Source organism: Melanostigma gelatinosum (genome assembly GCF_949748355.1).
Source record: "Melanostigma gelatinosum genome assembly, chromosome: 7".
Taxonomy (NCBI): domain Eukaryota; kingdom Metazoa; phylum Chordata; class Actinopteri; order Perciformes; family Zoarcidae; genus Melanostigma; species Melanostigma gelatinosum.
In genome coordinates this window covers 19103832-19123190 of record NC_136640.1, presented here as the reverse complement: position 1 = coordinate 19123190, position 19359 = coordinate 19103832, and the positions used below count along the sequence as shown (strand labels likewise).

General features: G+C 42.5%; 1 protein-coding gene across 1 annotated transcript in view; it reads right to left on the bottom strand.

The window, feature by feature from the left end:
* The window catches only part of gbe1b (glucan (1,4-alpha-), branching enzyme 1b), a 75006-nt gene that overhangs the window by 12309 nt on the left and 43338 nt on the right, over positions 1 to 19359 (bottom strand). The window contains exons 13-14 of the mRNA XM_079272562.1: positions 10060 to 10244; positions 6203 to 6333 (exon numbers count right to left, since the gene is read on the bottom strand). Of these exons, the coding sequence (XP_079128688.1) occupies positions 6203 to 6333; positions 10060 to 10244 (316 nt within the window). The remainder of the gene's footprint in view (positions 1 to 6202; positions 6334 to 10059; positions 10245 to 19359) is intronic.

The following is a 19359-nucleotide window of genomic DNA, read 5'->3' as shown; positions in this document are numbered from 1 at the left end:
TAAATACCCATGAACACAGCGCAGTGCATTATTTACTCCCGTCTCCAAGGTACAGGAGCTCTAAGGGATGGTACTGTAACAAACACCAGGGGAGAGGAGCAGACATGTAAACAGCTCCCTAATTGGCTGGCTGAATGATCACCTGATTTCCCCGTAGGCCATATTGTGGAGCGTGATCCTCAAACGCTGCCTCATTCTGCCCCAGAGCCGGGGAAATTCCGCTTTTGCTGCCTGCTTTGATAGTGATGATTCAAAAAGGAAGTGCTGCTCTGTGCATTGTTTCTCCTGAGGAGGAAGACTCCCTCCCCCACATCTCCCACTGCTCTGGTGTTTTATTGACAGAACAATCTCATTCTGCTCTGATGGCTGTATGATATTTATCAGACGACGATGGAAATATCCTCCCAGGGGTTAAAAAGCTTCTGGGAAGCTGAGCATGTATGTGATTTCAAAAGGTTAATCCTGCAAATACAAACAATAAAAACCTTGACATTGACCGATTCTAACAGTGCCTGGGATACGTTTCTGCACTGTAAATATTTTCCAATCACCGATTTGGAGGGCAAGTAACACCGCAGTGCTGCTTCACACAGCTTGTTGTGCATTTCCAGTCATGTGGCTTGCAGGTGCACCGTAAGAGTGCATGTTGGTGACACAGAGCACTCTGGAAATGAGGCATAGTTACAGTAATTCAGAGTTCCTTGGCAAACTTCTCCGCAAGGAAGCGAGAACCAGCACAAATTGGTAAGTTGGGAGGCTTTTGAGCGATTACGTCTTTGTTAGTGGCTACAGACGGCGGCAACAACAGCTTGCAGTGCAGCTGTCAAGTATTGTAATCAATAAAGCCTTTGTGAATAAAAGGGGAATGCCCAATGAGCAGAAAGAAAAGACGGCAGTCCGAAGCGTGATGATTAGAGCCATTGATGACCTGAAAACAATCTGTCCACGACCATGATAGCAGACCGAGCCACCACTTAGTGCCTGCGTCAGCCTGTCGTTTTATCTCTGGCTTTATGAAAGTAATAGCAACCTGATGTGGGTGAACAAGAGCCGAGCTGGATGCGTGTGCACGTCTGAAGAACGCGGCATGACCTTGCGAGCATTTTAAACGCCGCGTCTTCGCCCCTCAGACTTGACTTCTCCCTGCCTTCCGCTGAAAAGTACATTAAGTGATGTAAAGTGAGAACCCTTGAAGACTATTCCTTTCGAATTAAAGAGATTCCGTCACTTCGAATGAAGAGCATGACACCTACAAGTGCTGTTAACAGCCTTCAGCATAACTTTGTTAGGTTATCGCTGTTGTGTTGATTAGTTGTGAAACACGTTGGGAGAGATCTAGAGCGACCATCGTCATGCACTTTATAAAAAGAGATGAGCATCCTCTTAATGCATACGCCCAGAAAATAAAACTAAAAACATTATTCTAGATGGCTCAGATGTCACAATAAATAAAGTATTTCATACTCTACTATAAATCAGTGGTGAAACTAATGGATGATGACAAAATGAGTCTTACTTTTGTAGATTTTCATAGCATTTGGCAAGTTAATAACTGAACGAAGCAAAAAGCGCAACAACAAATGATCAGACACGTTTCACACAAACCTCCGGGTTAGCCAAATTCATGTGGAAGAGAAAACAAAGTGTAAAGAAGTGTAAAATGATTAATTATTAGTCCGTTGTTGACATTCATCACAGCTTACACACGGACATCTTGGACTTTGACCGACCAAACTTGTCGTAGTTTTGTGTTTTCCTGCGCATTGAGGGGATTACCAACATTTCGGGACATTGCCGTGTGCTTCTTGTATTTAGTTTCGGGTGAGGGATTTCATTGATGGGAGGGGGGTGCGACTCTTAGAGATGTGATGAGAACACACACTTGATTATTGCAATTCAGAAAGGGAGCATGATTTCCTGTCTCTGCTGATGTAGTTGATGAGTATGGGGTTTTTTGTAATGTGCTTTATGCCCTAAAGTCAATTATTTACTCAGGAGTTTGGGGTGTTTTGAGCTGTAGATTATTATCTGTGCACCAGGTAACATCTTACTTTACCTGTTTAGTGTCTTTTATTGTTTTGTAGATGTTAACAGAGCTGTGGTTTATTTTACCTCCAAATAAAGCAGGTTTTTCTGAGTCGATATCATCATGTTCCCAAATTGTTTTTCTGAGTACAGTGTTATCACAATTGAAAGAAATCCTATCAAAAAATAAGACCCGAGTTATGATAAACAGTAACTTCCCTTTACTGCCTGAAATAAATGCAGTGCCTCTATTCGTCTACAGCCTTTGAACACGATTGAACATTTGGAATTCAGATTACGCCTCCGGATTGATGAGGATGTTTGTGGATATCTAGCCGCAGAGAAAAGTAATGTAACTTTGTTGAAGCAATCCATCTCGATGCATCCTACAGCTTGCTGTGGCAAAAAAAAAAAAGAAAATAGATGCACATTCCATTTTCTGAAACCTTATCTGGTACATTCTAGATAATATCGGAGTAAATTATTGCCACCCATGCACACAACTGTGTGTATTTTATTCTAGTTTGCTCGTGTCACAGCACCTGTAGTTGAATTATTCCAAACGGCATTCAAGGAACGGCTCAGACAGAAAAGGAGAATGATGACCTGACACAATCTCAACTGCTTTTTGGCACAGTGTAAATCAAAGACCAATCTGCCCCGACAGGTACAGCTTTCATGACGGGATCCAACTGGGATTTCAAATACTCTAACCAGCGAGATAAAGCCCGGTGCCTAAAGAATGTGTCCGCCACGATTCAGAGAAAAAAACGAAAAAAGTTTTTAAAAACTGATGGTTTGAGTGCCTGTCGAAAAGCTCACGTTGAGTGCATTTTAATGGCCAACATTTTCAGCTCCACTTTCTCTCCAGTTTCTTGTGGAGAAGAGAGAAAAAAAACATTCAGAAAAGTACAATGAGAAGCAAAAGATAGGCCTGTCTAAAAATATGAAGAGGCCAAAGAGTCGCTGTGAATTCAACGAAGGCCCGGTACCAAGGGATGAGGACTAGATTGCAGCAGAGTTGTTATTTATCTCAAAGTTAAGACGCCATACTTTCAGTTTTACACCGCAAACACTAAAACCAGCAGCTATTTTAGCTGTAACTCATCTGAACCGCATCAGACGCATGAAAGGTATTTTCATCATATTGACAACAATTTTCTCTGTATAACTAATACTGAAGTATTATGCAGAACTAGATACATTTTCAAACAGTTCTGCAACATTCTTAGAAGTAAATTACATTCTCGCTCCCAACTTATGAAAAACCAACGCTCAGTCAGTGGCTTTAAACTTCAGACTGATGCTTTAGGTACCGCTCTAGTGTCAGTGGGAGACGTGTCACTTTCTATTCATTTCATGCGTCGTGTCTTTTCAAAATAAACTTTCATCTTCACAGGAAGTTTAGGCAATAAAACCACTTAGTTAGATTTAGGAAAGGAGCACAGTTGATGTTGACTTGACTGACTAAAGGACTCGCGTCACTACCGAGTGACCAACGACTGACGTCACAAAATGTCAACGTTCACTTTTGGTTTTGCATGAGACACAGCGGTATCCTGGACACGAGTCCAGTATCTGTTTGACTCCTCCACCTCTCTGTACTACGCAGTTGCTCCGAGCATCTAATCATGACGTGGATGAGTTTACGCCGGCGTTAGAGGAAAGCCCCGTGTGGTGGTATCAAGGGCACACTGGCCAACCATCGGTATTTGACGAGTCGGCAGTGAGACCGGGTTGAAGTAACACCCTGTATTGGATCCATTTTCGGTGGCGCACACTATGGTCAGCTGCATCCAGCCATTATTTCCAGATACAGCAGTGGTGTGGGGCTCTACTGTGACATCGCTGACCCTCATATGTAGAAGAAAGTTTAAGCATATGACAGCAGAGTGTGATGAAAAAACACTTTTGGACTCTTAGAGGCAGAGGAGGTAAACAAGACAAGCTCAGAGTGGCACTTTCATCAGTCTTCTCTCCTAATTGGATCCTCTGCACACATTCCCATCGGAGGATCTGCATCTCCTCATAGACACGCCACATTTACCTTCCTCACACACACACACACACAGCACATTTGCCTTTATGAGTTTACTGCGTCTCTGTATAATGACAGCCAGAGCTTTGCCCTCACATTTATTTGCATTTCCTCTCAACCCACCAAGCGTCTGAGGCCGCTCCTTACACATCAAACGAAGCACCAGGAGGAAAAGATGCGGTTCCATCTAAATGAATATAAACCCTCAAAAACGGTGTTACAGACACTGTGCAGTCGGGCTATTAGTGGTGCGCTCGAGATTCACCCCATCAAGGCAGAGACGAAAACACGAGGCAGAAAGGACAATTACTGCACATCAAACAAGCTTACAATTAACGCTCGATATTAAGAGATTACTTCTGGGTTTTAATCAAATAAACCTGCTTATTGTTCCGTTTTGTGTTTTTTGTCTTCATCTTTTAACTTGTTGATTAACATTTGCAATAGAGAATTTTGTATTGTTTTTCATAAACAGTTATAATCAAGCTACTCAGGCTGTCTATAACATTTTTACTTAAACTATATATCATAATTGCCTGATGATATAATAACCAGGAAAAATGCAATCAAATTATTTTCCTGAATTCTTTAAATGAGTTGAGGCGTAATAAAACAAACTGCTTGTTTATGACATCATTGTTAAAACCTTTTTTTATTATTTAGGTAGGAGTTTTATTATTTCCCTATAATTAGAAAGAAGCATCACCTTCTCCATCGAAATGAAACAAAAAACAAATGCAGAAATCAGAGGAACAACCGCTGTTTAACAGCCTCGTTGTCAGCCAATCGAATCATTATAATTCGAGACCGAATTGCTCATGTGCAGCGATTTGAACCGCGGGCATCCAGAGAAAACTAACAAACCCCGTCTGCATTTTGGCTTGCCGTCACATCATTTAAGGCACAGCTGAAGAAGCAACGCAGCTTCGTATCCGCGCAGCAAACTGTTGGCGACGGCTCCGGCGGGCCCCAGAAGAGAGTGATGTCCCGTTATAATAAATACAAATCTGTCAGCTTTCAGTCCCCGTTCGCATCCCTGATCATTAAACCTGCTGTAATCACAACTGGGGAACTCATTAAATTCCTCTGTGCTGCTCGCTGGGAAGACAGACAGCAAACACCTCTAAAGAGAGCGCTTTCTGAATCACTGGGCTCTGCTTTTACTTCTCTGTAATAGCGCACCAACACCCCCGTAAACAACAGACTCATATTCCTCTCAACAGTGACTGCTCATATTACATCACAAAAGTATTAGTCTCTGCCATCACAATCACAGGTCTTTACAAATCACATTTACTAAAGTCTGACACCGTGCTGCACTTTCCATGACACGGCCACTGTGACAGGGTCAGCAATACAAATCCGCAGCTGAAAATAGTCTCCAACAAATGCAACATTTGCTAAAAACTACAGTGGACATTTCTTTATTGTTCATGAGAAATGAATTAGCCTTTAAAAAAACAACTATATAATCAAGACAGGTTTTCAAGATTAACATTTTCAGTAAAACCAAATGAGCAGGGGAAGTAGGAACGTATTAAAGGACGGACTAATGGGCTTTTGGTTTTGGTCTTTTCATGGGGTTTGTTATAAGAAAAAGAAAATACTGAATATTGCTTTAAATATTCATACAGCAACTTAGAAAGTGCAGCTGATCTGATGAGAATGTGGTTCCCTGTTTTAGACAATCCTGTTATGAAGTGTCAGACAAGTGGAAATTTGGACTTATTCGTGGCGATAGATAAAGTTACAAGACAACCAAAGCAGATAAGATGTATCCTCGGAGGACCATGAATGTACCAAATAGTCGATGACCTGCCTCACCTCACTCTGGCCCAAAGTGCTGCACACACATACACCTTCCCTAACAGTGTGAATGTGCACATGGATCATGTAACTCCCATCATGTCTGTCCCTTTTAACAGACGTGTACTGCCTCTGTTGAAATATCAACAGTCAGTGGTTTTGGCAAGCCCAAAAGATTAGTCATGTTGTTGTATGAAAGAAGTAGCTAACAAAGACATCATTACTCTGAGAGGCAGTGCGAGTGTGCACTGTGGCACGCGACAGAGGAAAGCCAATGTCTGAAGATTTGAAAGGAGGGAGCAGTGACGTGACAGACGAGACCTGAAAGGATACTTTCCAGGAGCTTCTGCGGCCACCCTGTAGTCCTGGAAGCTCTTACTTGGGTGGAAGTTGAAGATAAAGACCACGTGTCCCCTGTCAAACACAATGACCTTGTCCTCTTCATGCTTGGCACTGACAAAGGCCTGGAGGGAGAAGAGAGAGAGAGCGAGAGAGAGAAAAGGCTAATCAAATATTTCCTCATGAATAGTCATTACCTTTCCTCATCTTGGATTTAGAGTTATAATGGGGCACATTATATCAGTGGACTACACATTTAAAAATAGACTGAGCATTCCCACATCACATTCCAGGTGGCACTCATCAGCAGAACGCAGCGGCCCAGGATAGCGCGAAGCACACGCTGTCAGCTTTAGACAGCTGCACATGATAAAGCCACCACTCTCCTGCAGAGCGAGCTACTGTTAACGTGTCATTAGCAGAGATTATCAATGTCACCCAACCCCCCTATTTTTAGTGTCTTGTTCGCCAAAGCCAATTTTCAGGGAAGCATATTCACGGCTGAACGAGAAGATAAGCACCCCTGCAACTGGACCGGCGGAGAAGACGGAGGTTAAGGAGTGAGGAGACGGGTCTTTTAGTGAACCCATTTCTACGTGAGAAGTCCACACATTTGGAGCAATGTCAAGCTTCCTCTGGCTGCCTGCAACGGCTTCAGCATCGGAATAGAAACATAACCTGCGTCCGCCGCGTTGAACAAGTACAGTCGACTTATTCTCACTTATAAATAAATAAATGTAAATGCAATCAACAGACGTGGCGGTGATCATGAAATTATTGTGATTATACTCAGAATCTATTGTTGGAAAAATACAAACTATCCAACCTATAATTTTCAAGTGTGCGACAAGAAAAAGGCCGCCCTAAGATACTTGCATAGTTTCAACATTAGGCCTAAGAGCGTGTTACGTTTCCGTTTTTCTGTCTCTGCATGCAGCAGCAGTCTGACCTGAAACAAGACTTTTGGGAGAAACTAAGCCAATGACAATGAGTGCGGGGTTAAATCCCGACAGTAGCCCCATTTGTGACATCAGCAATGAAACTACCGTTCACATGAAACATTTCCACAAACTGTGACCTTCCTAATTGCTGCTTTTCGCCACTGGAATATAAGTTAAGTCCGCTGCAGGTGCAGACGGCACAGTTGGTGGAAAAACTGTATTTCAAACGTCGATTTCGGCAGAGCAAATCTTTTATGTATTGGGGAGACAAGAGACATCGAACATACATTTAAAGACGTAACCCTTTGCTGAATATCAGGTGGAGGATAATGTTTCATGTATGCTATGTAACCGAATCATATAGAGAAATAGGCACAGACCTCAATTTAGAAAATACTTGTTTTAATGCCTTTTAATGGAAATGTGATTGTTGATATACGCAGACCACTTTTACTACTGCGAATGAAGATAGATTTAAGTTATAATACCAGTAGATGAAATACTCTAATGGATAACTGTAATGGTTTGCATCCTAGTTAAGTAATGCTGGAATAAGTAGAACACAGACGACTCTGGGTGTCATTCGTGTGCTGGTTTATTTACATTTCATCACAGAGGAAAACTCGAGTGATGCTATCTCTGCACTTACTGGAGCTTCTGCTTATGTCCAGAGTTTGGCCTTTTAAAAGCTCACAGCTGCACATCTTCAAAGAGGCGTGCACAAATCACACTTTTAAGCAGAGTCCCTGCATGTTTCCATTTCAGCTTAGTTCACTTACACCATGGGACAAACTGGGAGCGTTGCCGGTACATCCTCTGCTTCTCATTTAAACTACAAAACGCCCTTGGAAGCTCCCACCACAGAGACATATTGAACCCAGCTGTAGAATATTCCCTCTAAGCACGATTACATTGGCACTGTCACCGACACGCTGTACAGAGGATTCACTCTCATCTAGTTATTATAGCAGAATCTCTGAGTAGTTATTGGCGTTATCTGTGACCGATGTTCTACAACGTCTTTTTTGTGATATTGCATCAATCCTTGAATAAGCCATTTTTGTCTCCGCTGCTTTCGAGCACTGTCTGAGACCAGAGCGAAGGGTCAGCTACGGAAACTGATTCATTATCTATTGCTTCAGTCTGGTTTAGGCTTTACATATTGGATATTTTGATTCATGAGTCTACTTTGACTCCACCTCTTCCCTCTTGTCATTTCTAGTCTTTTAACACCAGTTGCACAGACGTTCTGTCACGTTCCGTCTGTGTATTGTCTGCTCCTCATTGTAAGCAGGACGAACTCATTTTAAATGGTTTTGGAATAGGCCTTAATAATGTGCCTTGATTCAGACGTGATCCAACTCTAGACCTACTTTGTAGCAGCAGCAGTTGCATTGTGAGAATCTGGTTAAAAATTTCTGAAACTGTTAAAAAAAAAAAAAAAAAAAAGGCAGTGGTTGGGATGGCTTTTGAATTATTTTGTATTCTTGTGAGATTTTTTTTTTTTTCTTAATTTAGAGGCAAAAAGTATTTGTTGAAAACCTGATAACATCCTGTAAAAACATTTCTAGTGATCACAGAAGAATCAATTGGCAGCTCAATATTACAACAGAACTTTGCGTGACCAAAAACATAATTTCATGATCATAGCAAAGGAAAACATGATAAATAATTACATGCACATCTGCTCTGGCATTTCATGTGATGCACCTACTGCCCGAATGTAGTGTTTTTCTCAAGTACACTGCAAAAGAGTAAACTCAACCCATCTGTTATAAACCCCAATATTCAGGAATTGTCCTGGTGATGGATGGTCTTCCTGTTCCCCAGCAGCCAAGAGCTTTATGCATAGTGACAACCTGCTAATATATAATATAAGAGAATCATTTTGTACATGAGAAAATTTGATAGTGTCTTAAATATACGTTGTAGAGCTGTCATCCAAGTGGCTTCACATATTGAAGGCACTGAAAAAGACAAGAAAAACAGCACCCAATGTGTAGCAGGTCAGCACTGGTGCCAAATGTATGCATCTTCCCTGCCAGCTGCATCCTTTGGGATCAGCATTCCCTCCCTCCCCCCCCCCCCCCCCCCCACAAAGGAGCTCAGAAATCAGGCTCTGACATTTTCCCTTTGCCTCCCCTCCAACGCTCCGTTTCATCCGGGTGTAAAGAGTGTAAACGTTCCCCGAGTCAGAACACACTTCTGATTGATAGGCCAATATACAGAAATTATACATGTGAACCAGACGTGTCCCTAATTATGCTCTCTGATACACGTTCTCCTCCGCTGCAGTTGTCTGTCTGTGGAGGAGAAATACCCAGGCCAGAGTGTAATGCAGCAAGGTCTAGCTCTAATCTGACGACCGATTCCCGGGGATGTGAGGGAGGGTATTTTTGAATCAATTACACAGACTCACTTCTAATCCCTGTCAATTTAGCCACACTCTTCATTTGCATTATCCCATTACTTTGCTACCGGCCCCCGAAGAGAAAAAACATAATTTCTTTTTTTCTCTCTCGTGGGCTTCAAATGTAGGCAAAGAGAGAGGCCGCCGGATGAGAGCGAAATCTATTACTGTTCACCTTGACAGCAGCCAGAGAAACAGACATCTTCAAAATGAACTCTCCTTATGGCGCATTTATCACCACCTGCCTGACTACTCCAATGTGGAACGAAGAAACCTGGAAAGGTGTGTAAAGATGGTGGCTTTGGAAATGCATTCATTCTTGAAAAATAATCTTATCAGAGCTAAAACATTTTATGAACAATTAGCTGGGACACTAGACATTATCAAACATTCTGTATGAGACTAAAGAATGGTGCTGGGACATTATATTGTCATGTGATTTTGTCATTGAGAGTGTCTGCACAACGCCTACTGTACAGTGAGCGTGTGCTGTTCCTTACAGGTGGGGCAGCCAGCCAGCCGTACTTGTCTTCGGTACGGTTCATGTCCCGGTCAAAGGCGTAGAGCTGATAGTAGCGGAGTTGATCCTTATCCAATAGGTTAAACTGCCGCCGGGCATAGTGGTAACTCTGATCGTTCCCCTCTCTCGGGAAATCCAGCCACTCAGGATGGCCGAACTCATTCCCTGCAACACAGAGTGAGTTATTAAAGAACGTACATAATGAAGGGAAAGGCGCACAGTCTCTGTGAATTAGCATACTCTATCGGGCGAGATTCTTTTTCGGGGTTTTGTGCATTTTTTTTTTTTAACAAGACAAAAGAAGACCGATCAAAGCGACCAGAGCCGGCGACAGTCTGCGACCTCCGTATAACCCCAGCAGAGGTTAGAACTTTCCATATTAAAACAGAGCCACAATGCTCCTGCAATGTTTTCACCATCTACAGTGTGCCAGCCTTCCTGTCACCCAGGACCATGCCCTTTCATGAATAAAACTTGAAAAAAAACCGACAACACCAGTGAAAACGTCGCAAACAAATCCCATAGCTTTCATTTGAGTCTCACTTCTTCAACAAAGTTATGCAAAAATAATTCACCAGGATATATTTATATATTATTTCTCCGCAACGAAGAGCAAACTACAAGCCTATGCTGGAAACTGGGAGAAACTGATCAGAGCTTTTCATTCATCCGACACAAATAAGGAAGACAATTCTCCAGGAGATCTCTCTTGATCACAGCGTTGATTAATTCATTATTTATTACAGCATTAACTAAATATCTGAATTTTTCTGCAGCCTCACAACCACCAGAACGGCAGCACTTTTCATGCAACTACTCAGGGAGATTGTTCCTTTTTCTTTAACATCTTATAATTGAGAGGGAACGCCAGCGAGGGCTCGAATAAAAAAAACAACAACAACAACTTCAGACTAGCAGCATCAATGGAGGAGTCACGCAGTCCCGATGCAAAGCTGAACGCATACTGCCGAAGAGTAGGAAATAGCGGCCTTGTTGCTACAATGCTGTCACGCCCGGAGATGAGACAATGAATCCATCATCATCACCACAACATCATAAAACAACAGCCAGGATAATTGAATTCCTGGCAAAGGAAGAAACGCACAGACAAGAGACAGAGTAAGATGCATGACAAGAAGAGGAGGTGGAGGAGGAGAAGAAGAATACAGGCTAGTTGTTTGTGGTGCCAAGAGCCCCCACCCCCTGAAGAAAAAATAAATAAATCAGAGTGATGGGATGAAGTGGAACAGACGGGCTGACAGCAGATTCTAATGAAATACATTATGTAGGTGTTGAAGAAGTAGCAAACAATAAGGCACGGACTGGCAACAGAACAAGCCCACTGCAGCACTTGCTTAGGAATTAGGGCAGCAAAGACAGAGAGAGAGCGAGCGAGCGAGAGAGAGAGAGCCTTTTCTTGGGACATCTGCATGAATAACGAGCCTCCTACACATCTGAACTTGAAATGTAAAGAAGAAAATTACATTTCAGACTTGAAACACTGGCAGTCAAAGACAGATTTTCTTCCCTGCACTACAACAAGAAGAATGTGTAAACTACACATTCATGGTGCGTCTGAAAGTCTTGTATTGATATCGCACATGCAAATAATCTCATCAAGTACACACACACACGCGCATATAAAACACTCGAAACATTTTGTGATGGTAAAGTAGGAGGGCCGCACTCATCTTCAAACTTTACCTTCATTTTGATGTCAACTACACATCTGTAACACCATCACACAAACACCAGCGTGGCTGTCACATGGTAGTTAAGAATATCCTTTTCTGTTAAATCTTGACTTTTTAAAAGGCATTACAGCATTCATAAAGAAAATCAAACAGCGTAACTGTAGCCTCGTGTCACTAGTGGTCATTTGTTCGATAATCAACTTAAATGTCAACGGAAAACTTTTCTTTCTTTCTTACATTTTCTCATCACACTGAGCTCATCATCACAGCGGCCCCACATGCCTTTCAACATGAATTTAACAGCTCTTAATAAATGCAAAATTCCATATCTGAATTTACAGATATGAGGTTGCAAACAGGTCATTTGACTCAAATCCTGGGGAAATCAGTAAGAACAGCAAACCGTGAGGCTGAGTTAGGAACAGGACATGAGATGAGAAGTTTCCAGTGATGATGGTGTCAACAGTATACGTCATAAGGTCAGCAAAAACAAATATGATTCTTCTTAACAGTAACATTGTATTTGTTTTAGAGATATGTTGACCATTAAAAGGTTGGCCTTACCATAGTGCAAGAGAGGTCAAAAGATCAACTAAATCTTCAGATTTCGTCATCGTGGGAGTTTGAAATCGATTACATTTTGCTCCAATGTGACATTCATTTTTGAGATATGATGGTCACACATCACCAACAAGGAATGAAAGTTATAAGAAAAATCCTTTGAGCAAGGAGAACCGCATTGAAGCAACAGGACATTGTGTGCCCTGAAGTGGAAACTTATTGTACAACGTATGCTTTGGATGGCTTTCGGATCCATTTGGAGTGATCATCTCGGTTACTTTTCGTTGAATAAGGAGATCAGCTGATGTACTGGCAGGACTGAAGACGATGCCGTCTTGTCCGGCCCATTCTGGGATGTAGTTGAGACTCTCCCAGTGTTTTGAAGCCCGTGTCTCGGACCATCAGGAGTAACCATTGTGACCCCAGAGGGCACATTGTTACTCTTCCAGTGCCTAAAGAAAACGAGTGTGTGTCAAGCAATCATGGCAGGAGTCTCTTGAAGTTTCAGGCTGCCAGTTTTGACTGAGCTGTTTTTGTATCTGCCTTAGCGACACAAATGAGCAATTTCACCATGGATGTTCCAGCCGATGTGGGCCACGTCGCGGCCCCGGCCACGTCACTCGATACGTCTGGTAGGCATCACTGCCCTCAAGCAAAAAGACGATGACGTTCTCGATAGTGCTCTGCGGCCACTAGAGGGACTGTCCAATGTGTCAATCTTCCCGGCTTCCTCAGAGCCTCAAGGATGAAATAGCCCACTTCAAGAGCCTTCCTCAGCGTTCATCATCCTCCCGCTCAACAATGACACCACTTTACAGTTCAACACATTTTGAACAAAACAAATGTTGAATTGTTTGGTTAATAATGTGCATTGACCGGAATGCCTTGTATTGAGCGATACAATGTACCGTTATAATAGCATAGATATTAGCCACCCCTGGACGATCCAGCCATTGGAACGACACTGAGGTATGTGGAAATGACTTTGCTGCAGGCAGCACTGTGATGGACAACCTCAGGCACTGGGGGGAAATTGTTGCAGGCCATGGTGCACCAGGCCCAATCGGCCAACCTGCATCCTGACAGGGACAAACGGGTGTGTGAAGAACTGATAACGGCTGTTGTGCAGATTAAGCATACAAGATGCAGATGCACAGTCCACCATATGAAGCTATATGGCTATATCAGCATGCTTTTCAAGCACCGAAGTCTCTCTGCAGCAGCCTGATTTCTAAAACTAAGAAATCCAGTCCCATTCACTGGAGATTAATGGAAACACAGTTAACAGAATTGTAGTTCTTCTTTCTAATTTACTTAACGGGCATTTAGGTTTTCTCCACATCTGAATGAAAGAGGTCAAGGACATGCTACAATTTGACAAACTTCCTTCAAGAAAAGAAAGATGATTTCTTTCTTTCTCATTTTACAAAGGCAGTCACAGCGAGCATACCATTCTGTGGATTCAGGTAGCATTGACGTGATTTCAAGACCTGTCAAGAGGGAGCAATGGCATAAAAGAAAACACTGTGCTCGAGGCTCCTCCCTTTAAGTAGCGCCTAAGGAATAAGCCCCACGATTACCCCGGGGAGCTCATTCTCAAGGAGGAAAAAAACAACATTCAGATAATCTCTCTGTCAGGCATCCATATGTGATCTTCAATGTATAATTTACTATTTTTGTCCTCACTCTGTCTGTCTGGCTCAACATCTGCAGTACTTTTGAGTTCCTTCATTTCCCAGAATGACTTTCGACATGTTCTCTGTGTTGCACTGTGTTGCACAGGGTGCATGTAGGTGGTGTGAGCGAGAGCAACCACTGTTTTATTCAACATCTTATGCTGAAGAATGAACTTTGATGGCTTTTTGCAATCCAAACTGTGAATTACACACACTGATCCACCTCAGAGGTTGTTGTACTTTACATGCCACAGACAACAGATCCATGACGACCTGAGCTACACAGGTATTCAGCTACGTCTCATGTGTACGAGCACCGAGTTTACTAAGAGCTGTGTCCCAATTCCATGCAACATGCTCATTCTAAGCTGGTTTAAGGGACGCAGTGTATTGATATTGGAATACTGAATGTTGATGGCCTCTGTAGTCCCAAAAAGCAAGGCACAAAAGGGAAATGGTGGAGTTACTCACAGCCCCAAACTTGTGGATGGTGATAAGAAATAGCTCACAGAAAATCTCTCAAAAACAAAAAAAACTGGACAAGCATTCTCTTGAAGTTTAATGAGCAGCAGTTTTCCGAAGCTGAAGTCTGACTGGCATCTGTCATCCCACATTGTGCATGGGCTCAGAGTAAATAATGAAAGCGCTTTGACTGGTTGTATACGGGAAAAAATAAATGAATATATAAAATGTGTATACAGTGCATGCTGTATGCAAATAGTATGTCATTTGGCTTTGGCTTCTCCAGCCAAAACTTGTGGTCGCACAGCTTAACATTCATTTAAGATCATTCAATGTTTCGAACAGAGCTCAACCAATATCATAAAACACACAAGCTGTTTTCCGTGCAACTTCTCTCTCTCTCCCTCTCTCCCTCTCTCTCTCCTTTGTAAGCAGCAAGAGCTCCACGTCTCTTAGGTATGGCCTGCTAACTGAACAGGCATACACAGAACCGTTCTTTCACAGCAGGGACCTGGAAGACGGACCAGGCCGCACCGCTAACCCAGAGTAAACAAGTTTAGCACCAGCAGCTACAACAACGTCCGCCAGCTGACTTTTCAAGCAACAAAAAGCATCACGCAAGTTTTCCTCCATGGACGTAGTAATGCAACTGGGTCTGATCCAGTACAGACTTTGCCAAAATTGATGTGTTAGTTATGCTTCACATGGACTAAAACATATTAAATTTCCAGAAAATATAAAATAAAGTATAAAATAAAGTGCACAAACGAACAGATAACAGGACTATAAACAAGTGAGATGTAAGTGTAGTGTGAAAGTGTCGAGTGTGATAGAAGGGATGTGCGGGGGAGTGACCGGTAGGAGTTTGTCCTGAGATGACAGAGTCAGTGGGGATCCCGGGCTCTGTTAATGAGCCCGACTGCCGACGGGAAGAAACTGTCCCTGTGTCGTGAGGTCTTGGTCCTGATGGACCTCAGCCTCCTACCAGATGGAAGGGGCTCAAACTGTTTATGTCCAGGGTGAAGCCAGAACACCATTCTTTGTCTCTCTCACAGAGACACACACACTTTAGTTGCAGTTATTAATCTAAGTATTAATCAAGAGTTCCAAATTGATGTGCTTAGTATGTCTCATAAGACTATTTTATGAGACTACATTAAGTGGCTAACATTTTGTTAAGAAAGGTGGCGCCCCAAGGTGATTTTTATGTCGTTTAAATCATATTATTCAATATAATTACTTTTGGTAATTAATAATTACTTAGCAATTCAATTCCTTTCTGAGCTACTGCACCTACATAGTTTTGGTGCCCTGTTATTATGGATATTATCTATTGATAATTCTATTAATATTAACAATTATCTATGATATTTGCTCATAACCAAACCTGTTCAAAAGCGTCCCAAGCACTGTCTTGCCAGCTACACTGGCTCTTGGGGTTCCCCCACCTGCCAAATCCACCGTAACAACCCGTCCCTGTAGGCCAGACATTGGCCTCCCTGCACTGCAGTCGACTTCTCAAGTGGGATTTTTTCAGGCGTTAACTTGTTTACTGTGGTGAAAAGAAACTCTGACGTACGGGACCGTTTGGTCTGGTTCATGTAGGAGAGTGCGAACACTGCTGACCGAACTAATGCACTGAGACCAGCTGAATTCAAAAACTTTTCTTTTTTTTTTTGCATCTGTGTGCTGATTATGGCAACAATTGTTTCCAATCACACTGCCGCACATGACGGCTCAGTTCTGTCTGCAGTCTCCAACCTTCAGTTACAGTCTGAACCGCTGCTCATGACCATCAGTTTCTCTTTGTCTGAGCTTTTTGTGACTACTGCAGAAAAATAAGTGAAGACTTCAAGCACCCGTGAGCACAGAGTCACCTGTGGCCGGTCACTGAAATAAATTCTGTTTTGATAACCCACCCACAGGCCCCATGTAGCGCCGATGATGCAGAACAGGTCACCCAAACTGTCCAGTGAATGAGTTACCCGTCAGTCCATGTTTACAACTCTTGCTTTGTTTGTAATAAGTCAGTGTGAACCCTAAATGGGCTAGAACCAAAAGCAAACAATGGATCATTTTTGTTCTTTGGTTTAAGACTGCGGGAACCGAACAGGCGTGAACACTGTCGGGGGAAAATAACGAGCATATAAAGGAAGTGCTACTCCACACTGCACTCGAGATATTTCAACGCGATGTGACTTGATCTATTGGCCCACACTTGACCTGCACACATAAAAACTCCACCACACAACAAAATGCATGCAGAAATTCAAAGTGTGCAAGTGTGAAAATGTTGTAGTGTGGACTTTCACATTAATGAGCTGTTCCTTATCATCCACTTGCTTTGTGAGAGTGTGTGTGTGACACACACACACACACGCACACACGAGTAAGAGGGGGAAAAAACAAACAAACTGATCTGTCTATTCTGTCCAAGATAGAGCCCCCAGATACAGGCTGCAGCTTTGATAAAAGCTCTCAAAAGAACTACACTTCATTAACAGTGTAAGCACACCAGCCTCTTTTTGCCTGTATTTGCTTTCAGTTTCCTCATGTTATTATTTTATAAAGTCTAGTGGAGATGATTGATTTCCTGTTCAGGTTGATTCAGTGGAAGTCTTTGACTCTTCTTTTCATTTCGGCTTTAAAGAAACACATTGGACACACCTCCATTAGGTAATCATTTCCCTCTCCTCTACGATAACACGGCAATGTTCCTCCCATATGCCTGCATTAATCACCGCGATAATAACCTTCCTCTGCCTCCTCACAGCTGAAATAAACCAGATAGCACAGTCTGTAAAAAGGACAAAATATGATGGATTCATACCACAATACACACATGAATAAAATCATCATTTATGTCTCATAATATATCTGGGGCACTGTTACCCGAGATAAAATACCATGAGGGGTTTCAGTATAATATATCCAAAGTTTGTTTTTTGAACATTCATGAAAGGATAATTGACGTTTTCTTTACTATGTCTGACGACAATGAAGTCAGACATGTGGAGAAACACGACTAAATCAGGAAGGTTAAGTTGTTAACATCCAGATCATCTTAACCACTGTATGCACACACACACACACACACACACACACACACACACACACACACACACACACACACACACACACACACACACACACACACACACACACACACACACACACACACACACACACACACACACACACACACACACACACACACACACACACACACACACACACACACACACACACACACACACACACACACACACACACACACACACACAGTGGACCCAGGAAGTGGGTCTCCAGACTTGGATTAAACATTTTTAATCTTTGATCTCAGAAATGAACTTGGTGAGTCCAATGTTACGATGGGGCTGACAGCCAAAATTACACATTTACAAGTAAAATCCCCAAATTGTAATAGACCACCGATTTAAAGAGCAATTAATGCTAGCTGCATGGTTCTGGGCATGGCAGTGTTGGTGGGTTAATCTGGTCCAAACTGAAATATCTCAATAACTATTGGATGGATCGCCAAGAAATCTGGTACCGACGTGCATGGTCTCCAGAGGATGAATTGTGATCCTCGGAATTTTCCTTTACTGCCACCAGCTGGTTAACATTTGTGATTTTAAGTGAAACAACTGCTGGGTGGATTGCCATAAAATTATAACAACCTCTCTGTTATAAGTTATAACATTTACATCATTGTGCCTATATAGCCTCACAGAGCAGCTAGCACGGCTGTCGACTCGGTTTTGTAAAGAAATCTAAATCAAAAACTTGTATTTTGGAAAACGTGACCAACTTTACAAGGCGGCGAGGTTATGGTCTAGGGTACAAATAACCCGTCTGATCTTCAGATTACACCATGCCCTGTTGGAAAAGTCACCACATCCTCATATGTCAGCAATTAGGGTGTTGAGTTAAATGTTATCACAGCCAATAGAAATTGATAGGTAAGACACCGAAATAAGAGAAAGTTATTACATTCATTTTAGGAAGTTGCACTAAGATTTTGAACCCATGCTAAGAGTTGAAAAACGTTTGTTGGATCATGTTGATGATGCTTAAATTGACGGTGGTTCCAATACATATATGATTAATTGGGGGCAACCATGTTTACACAAGGTTATGTCAGACAGCTTTTCAGCTGGCACATCCCATTACTCCTCTACACAGCCCTGCATCAGATAAGGGCCTGACAGTGACACAGTCCCCTCAGTAATTAGCAGCACAAGAAGAAGCAAAGGATCAATGCGTTTTCCATTGGAGGGATTCTGGCAAAGGAAGATCAATGAGGGAATCAGAGGGGATGGGAGAGTCACAGGTTTCAGATGCAATGAGAAAAAAAAAAGAGGCTGCAAACACGATCAAATGATTATTTGCACTTGCTAGATTGATTTCCTGTTACTGTGTTAACATACACTCGCACTCTGCACATAAAATAAGCATTACTGGTCCAACAAGCAGCGGCGTCAGTGCCGTGTTCCTCCGAAACCACAAGCCTGCAAGCACAGTTAGCTCTCAGTGAGATTATCTACATGAAATGTATGAGGAGGGAGCGCTGGTTTGAAATTCACTGTCCAAGGCTGCAGTATAATAGTTGCCTGTTGCATTGTAGCAATCTATGAATACGGAGTGCTGGGAGAAGTTCTTAGCTCAATGATTTGGACTGTACATCTGCAAGGTTATCTTAAGTCTCTGTGAGCCCTGAAAGTCAGAAAGTGCCTCCATTCTGTCCCTGCTGATGTAATGCTAAAACCACTGAGGCGTTTCATTATTGCCACGCCACTCGGTGCTTTAATATCATTGACACTCCACATCCTTTTACAGTATCCATCTCCTGGCCTCTCAAACGCCGACGCCCCCTCTGCCCTCTTG